Source organism: Zootoca vivipara, chromosome 12, assembly GCF_965207765.1.
Source record: "Zootoca vivipara chromosome 12, rZooViv2.hap1.1, whole genome shotgun sequence".
Taxonomy (NCBI): domain Eukaryota; kingdom Metazoa; phylum Chordata; class Lepidosauria; order Squamata; family Lacertidae; genus Zootoca; species Zootoca vivipara.
Window position 1 is genome coordinate 1124145 of NC_142595.1, and position 6854 is coordinate 1130998.

Genomic DNA, 6854 nt, shown 5'->3' on the forward strand with positions numbered 1-6854 from the left:
CTTGTGGAACGCCCTCCCAACAGATATCAAGGAGATGAGCAACTACATAACCTTTAGAAGACATCTGAAGGCAGCCTGTATAGGGAAGCCTTTTAATGTGTAATGATTTATTATGTTTTTATATATGCTGGAAGCTGCCCAGAGTGGCTGGGGCAACCCAGTCAGATGGGTGAGGTACAACAACAACAACAATGCAATTGCATTTGATGGGGAGAGAAAACATGCCGTGCCAGAGATGCCATGGCTAGGAGACCACAAAGGTGGTCTGAATTTCACATGCTGATTTGAAACAAGCATCCCAATCGTGTTCCTCCCAGAACAGCAGCAGGAGGCCATGGACTCAGCCACACCTCTGACATTCTGGCGCGCCCACCTCCAAATAGCTCTCTGAATAAAGAGGCTTTCTCCATTTTAGTCACATCTGCCACCAAGAGTGTTTTCCTCTGCTTGGGCAATGTGGGAGGCAGGAGGATCCGGCTGGCTCACATCGGCTCCAGCCCTGGCCATGGTTTGTTGGAGGTTGCCGTAGGTTTGCCCCCTTGGCCCTCTAGGGGAGATAGAGGCATTCCCGCCCCCCTCCCCAACTTACTGAACTTTGTCCTGGGGGTTTGCTTTGCGCCTTCCGCTCATGACAGATGCAGGATCCAGCAATGAATGTTCCCAGATGGAGTTAGCCCCATTACTGTACAAGGTTTCCAACATCTGCAAAAAAACAAAGCAGAACACGAAGCATGGAGCTGGTGTCTTCCTCTTGTCCAGAGCAACTTAGATGCTTGGTGACAGTTGTCCTGTTGCTGGCATGGAGCTCTGCAGGTGTACTCTGCACACGTTCTATAATGCACCAACATTTATTACAGAAACAGCCCTTCTCAAGGCTCTGCTCAAAGTTTTGTTGACCTTTAGAATAAAGCTATTGGTTAGAGTATTGAGTTTAACGTGCAGAAAATATCCATTTCAGCATTTCAAAAGGCCCCAGACCAGTTTTGAAGTCTGCTGCATAGTCAATCTCTGGACACATTCAGCAATGTGCAATCCACAATATTCTGTCTTTTTGCCATTTGTATCTCATTTCATTACTTCTTCAAAAATTTATTTTTATATTATTATATTATTTATTATATTATTTATATTAAAATTTAAATAATGCTTGATTGTTTTAAAAAACTAAACCCAGAGCTGTTTTATGAGGTGGTTTGCAGACCTCCCAGCCCAAACACACAACACCAGAATCAATCAAACCATAAATGAAATAACTGATAAGCTCAAGACGTTTCCTGGAGTTTTTCCCTCCTTTACCTGCTAACCTATTTTCAGTAAAGGAAGCTGTGTCTAATTAGCTTATTGTTTTATGTGGCCCCAAAACACTTGGCAGGATGCTTTTTAAAGAAACAATCACAAGTCTTCTGATTTTATATTGCCAGCTGTGAAAGGGGGGAAACAGCCTTTCTTGCCTGCCTTTCATAGCTTTAAAATATCTGAACAAGCTGGCAGACTTTAACACATATTTATTCTGATCTTCCTCTAAAGGAACTCCTTTATCCTTTAGACGAAGGGTAAGGTGCATCTCCACCAGAAGTAAGGCAGGCCAAGAGTGTGCAAGGGACTCGAGGGCACCTATTAGTTGTGTGGCTGAGTGGGGAATCATGGCACAGTGCATTGCAGTCATAGTGACGGTGAACAAGCAGAGTTTGCTTGCAACCCCCTTGCATCCGCCCCATACAACTGTAGTTACATGCATAGCTGCCAAGTTTTCCCTTTTCACGCGAGGAAGCCTATTCAGCATAAGGGAAAATCCCTTAAAAAAAGGGATAACTTGGCAGCTATGGTTACATTAGAACACGTTAAAAAGCACCAAAAGCAAAAGGTCAGGGAATGTTGACAAACAGAATCATTAAATTGGGAGAAGGCATTTGGTTGCAATATGCATTCCATAGGTCAGTGTTTTCCAGCTCTCCCCATAAGAGCCTGGCTACTGGAGCAGACCAAAGAGAGCCCATCTAGTCCAGCATCCTGTCCTCCCAGTGGCCAACTTGCTGCCCCCATAGGAGTCCCAGAAGCAGAAGGAATGCAGGAGGGTGTTGCCACTGAACAGGCCCACAGATAAAAGAGTTGCTTTTTTTTTACATTTCTCCCTGTTAAAATTAATCAAACCTATCCATTCTGAAGGAAATCAGCCCTGAGTGCTCACTGGAAGGACAGATCCTGAAGCTAAGGCTCCAGTACTTTGGCCACCTCATGAGAAGAGAAGACTCCCTGGAAAAGACCCTGATGTTGGGAAAGATGGAGGGCAGAGGACGAGATGGTTGGACAATGTTCTCAAAGCCACCAACTTGAGTCTGACCAAACTGTGGGAGGCAGTGGAAGACAGGAGGGCCTGGCGTGCTCTGGTCCATGGGATCCCAAAGAGTCGGACACGACTAAACGACTAAATAACAATAACAACAACAACAACAACAACAGCCACTTGTTTGGCTGTCCCTGACAAGTAAGCCTTGGCCTCGCAGGACAAGAAAAGGAAGCTTTACACACGCAAGCTCTTCTCTTCCCCTGCCCCGACCACCTTTGAGCCACACATGACTACTATGGGAAGCTGTTAGGCAGGAGGGGTGGTCATTTGGCTGAATGGCATGGTGAGCCCAGTGTGTGTTACCTGAAGCAGCGTTGTGGGCCACGGGGTGTGTTTCAGGTGCCTGACTTGGGAGATGTGCCGGCCCAGGCTCCTATGGACGCTGCAGCATTCATCACAAATCAGAACTCCTCTGTTAACTGATGCCCAACATGGGTCTGAAAGAAAAACAGTGGCACATTTAGCATAGGAAGAGAGAGAGGCAGGAGTTTGGTTGCAAAGAAATTCCACCGTCCACTTCAGCCACAGGTGGTGCTTGGATTTTTCAGGTCCAGTTTTTATATTTTAAAAAATACTTTGTGCATCATCAAACAAGGAAGGAAATCTGGATTTGTACTGAACTCAGAGGAGGCACCCAGGGCATGAGCTAAAACAAGCTGCAAAGAACATGCCAGGGTCACGCAAAACAGGAAGCATGACAAGCATCAAGCCAGATTTGGCCTTGAGTCACAGGCCAAGCTCTCTGGTGAACTGGAGCAGAATGGAAAGGTGGCTGGCAAAGCATGAGATCTCTTGAACCGAAGCTGAATATAACATCTGTTGCACTACTGTCTTTACTGCATCATTAAGAGAAGTTGTAAGAACAGCAGAGGGAAATTGTCAGCTCCCCCCTGAAAGAGCTGAAGAATGCACACAATAAAGAAATGCTTGCATGCTTGTATTAAGTGTGGGGGAAGATATGGGGAAAGGCTGCTGAAACAGCCAGCAATTCCCTTTTCCACATAATTATTAGGGTTCCCTGTGCATTTCAAGAGCATGGCAACTCAACCTCCACCCTAAAAACCACTTACTTACAATGCAGCAAAGTGGAATTGCAAGTTGCAAGAAAGTTGCAAGAAAGAAGAGCATCTACGCTTAACCTCAGATCTCTCATTTGGGATTTACCGGTATGTGCAGTATGCCAGTATACATATTTTGTACATGATGCTAGGCAGGCTCCCCAACTATGAAGTCCTCACTAGTACAAGTTGGCAACTTACTTACTCATGGGTTTTGGAGTGGGGGGCACTGATTACCAAAGTTGCTTCTGTCTGATCTGGTGGAAATGACTGCCACAGTTGTGGCATATGCCCAAGTGCCCTCGGCTGTGTGAACTCAGCACACAAATGGCAGAGCTGAGGTAGAGCTTTGGTGATGGTGCAATGGGGAGAAAGAAATCATCCAGAGCCGGTAGCTGAATTGTGCCCAGACCACGAGACAGACATGAGACTCACTGTGGCAGGAAGATCCACAACAGCCCACGGGGCAACCATTGGTAGCCACGTGAGGCTCTGATGTCAGGGGCAATTCTGGCTCGTTCATCCAAGGTACAGGGAAAAGGCTCAGGCCCCTTGTGCCACCACAAGCGGAGCCGGCTGGGTTTCTGAGAACTAGCTGCTGCTTTCTCTTGCCACCTGCAATTAACTCAAGGCAGGATGCGACAATTTCCGCAGCTGGTTTCCTGTTTGGGGCCCAGAATGTCATCTCCATCAAAGGCCCTGGGGGAAGAGGGTGCGTCCCACAAAGTGCCCCCAAACTGGGTGCTGGTGATTTTAGAAAACATAACCACCTGTGGATGGATCAGGCCAAAGGCCTCTCTAGCCTAGCATCTTGCATCCCAGGGAAGCCTTTGGTAAGCCCGCCTTGCAAGGACCCGAGCAGAGCCTGCAGGAGGCTAGTGGGGCCCATCCAGCCAAGCCTCCTGTTCCCCTGGGGGCAGACCAGGGCGAGCGAGGGGAACCCATGCGCAAAGGGAAGGGTGGGGACCACACTCTTTAAACCCCTCCCTCCCTCTTTCACAGACACCCCAAGCAGCAGAGCGGAGAGGTTCCGGCCAGGGCTTCCCCGACAGCTCCATCCTGGGCACCTGCTCCTTCCCCCACCTGCTTGCGAGGGGGGCCCGCCCTCTGCACATGCCCAGGCCAGGGGGCCCCTGCACATGCCCAGACGGACCTCCCCTCAGAACGATCGCAGCCTTCCGTTTCCCCGGCGGCCCCTTCCAGCGGAGGCGCCCGCGAGAGCCCCGTGCGGTGCCCGGGTCCCTCGGACGCCTGGGTCCCTCGAGCTCCGCGGTGGCCCCCCACCCCTCGTCCGCTCCTGGTCTTCCCGCGGTGTTTACCGGGAGCGCTGCAATCGGCGCACACGTCGCTGCTCCGCAGCCGCTTGGACATGGCCTAGCCGGGCCGGGCGGAGCCGCTCGGGGGCCGCCGCTCCCGCTAACGGGTCCCTCTCAGCCCCGCCAGTCACGGGGAAGGCGTTCTGCGCGTGCGTGCGCCACCGGCGCACCTCTTCGCGCGAGCCGAGACATTCGCCAAGCCGCTTGCGCCAAGTGCGCACCACACCGTCGCCGCACGCAGGGTCCGCGACGAGGGACGCTGGGGCGGGGCCTCGGGCGGCCATCTTGCCGCCGGGAAAGGCGAGGAATGCGGCGACCATATTTATTGCGGGCAAAGGTGGCCCATTATTAGTGTTACTGTTTTTATATAATTGACTTACCCCAAGAAAAAATAGGGAAGAAAATTAATATGATAGCCCTCTTAAAATATCTGAAGGCCTGTCCCATGGAAGATGAAGCAAGCTTGTTTTCTCCTGCTCTGGAGAGTAGAACTCGAACCCATGGCTTCAAGTTACAAGGAAGGAGATTCTGACTAAACATCAGAAAACTTTCTGACAGGAAGAGCCATTCAACCGTGGAACAGTCTCCCTCGGGAAGTTGTGGACTCTCCTTACTTGGAGGTTTTTAAGCTGAGGTTGGATGCCCATCTGTCAAGGATGCTATAATTAAGTTTCCTGCATTTTAGGACGTTGGAGTAGATGACCCTTGGGTTCTAGTCCAACTCTACAATTCTATGATTCTGTGATTCAGTCCCAAGCCAGAGACCTGCCTCTTTAAAGTCATTGATCCAAGGAAGGGGCAGAGCCTGGAAGGTGACCATCTACTACCGGTACTACCCTATAAAAAGCCCTCATAAAAGCTCACCTGGAGCTCTCCATGGTGCTGCAATTTCTGACCTTGCCCCATTGTGAAATCAGTGAAATCAGAATAGGACACAAGTGGAGCCTGATGGATGACCAAAGGGGACCCATCTTGTCCATCTTCCTATTCTCACAGTGGCCAACTAGATATCTATCTATTTGGGATTGTACAGCTCTGGGCAGGCCTAAGCCACCATGCCACCCCAGTCATGTGCTTCTTGGTCCTTGGTGACGTCTCGGAGGATGGCCGAGTTGACCAGGGTTCCACCTGCACCCCATGCAAATGTTACTTGCCCAATGAGAGCACCTCCTCAGGCTGGTGATCCTCCTTTGAGCCCCTCCCTGCTCTGTAGTCCTGCAGCCTCCAAACCAGCAAAGGAGAGGCCAAGTTCCCCTCTGTCCTCTTTGCTGAACCAGCCACAGCCTGTCCAAGAGGCACCTTGGGTGGCTATTTCAGCTGAACCCCCCTGGCATGTCACTGGCTGTGACGAATGATGATCCAATATAATTTGCTATTTTCTGCTCCCAGACAGACAAGCAGGTGCATCTTGAATGCCAATTGGATCCAGTCTGAGGAGGAACTGGGGAGACCAGGCAGCTGCTTTTCAGCTTGGTATGTAAAAGCCCCCCCCCCCGCCTCCAAGTTCCCCCTGCTGTGCCCGGGCGTGCCTTCCCCCTTCATCTATCATTCTAAAACATTTCTGTCTCGCTATTCAGCCAAAAAGATACACACACACCCCTGCGGCGAAGCAGCTTACAAAAACCAGTAGACAGTTTTGCCCTTGGCTCTGCAATCTAAAATACACAACCCACAAGGAAAAAGAGATTGGAAGGGAGGAGGAAAACAACAAGCTCAGCCAGGTGTTCTTAAAGTCACAGTTCTTATAATGAACCACCGGGATAGAAGAGATGAACTGCTTCTCCCTTGGAGGTTAATTTTGAAAAACAAAGTGGCAAACGGCTATGGCTCTGCCTCAGACCAGTACACTTCGCCTTCCCATTTGCCTGAATAAAGGCACCACCATCACCACCCCATTTAGGTGGGATTTGGAGCCTTCCAGGAAGAATGGGAGGCCATGGCACCTCTCTTGGCTAGAAATTATGCCGACCAGAAGTGGCACCTCTGGGGTCCTGCGTCCGTTCCAGGTCTCATGGCTGAGGCACTGGTGGGGCGTTCCCTGAGGGAGGTGGGGAACCCAAAGCAAGCAGCCTTTGGCCAGACATCTGGGTTGGTCAGATCCCACCTGGGGTCTCCCAATATCCACAGATATTG

The 6854-nt window shown here is 50.4% G+C and overlaps 1 protein-coding gene across 9 annotated transcripts in view; it reads right to left on the bottom strand.

Annotated features, from left to right (window-relative positions):
* GIT2 (GIT ArfGAP 2) overlaps positions 1 to 4956 on the bottom strand; it is a 36429-nt gene extending 31473 nt beyond the window's left edge. For 8 of the 9 annotated variants that reach the window (XM_088655750.1, XM_088655752.1, XM_035134373.3 and 5 more), the window contains exons 1-3: positions 4725 to 4955; positions 2651 to 2784; positions 590 to 702 (exon numbers count right to left, since the gene is read on the bottom strand). In XM_088655750.1, coding sequence (XP_088511876.1) covers positions 590 to 702; positions 2651 to 2784; positions 4725 to 4776 — 299 coding nt within the window. In that variant the 5' untranslated portion in view covers positions 4777 to 4955. Of the gene's footprint in view, positions 1 to 589; positions 703 to 2650; positions 2785 to 4724 lie in introns of all 9 variants that reach the window. The other variant, XM_035134372.3, reaches the window with a different exon arrangement.
* Between the last annotated feature and the right edge of the window lie 1898 nt (positions 4957 to 6854).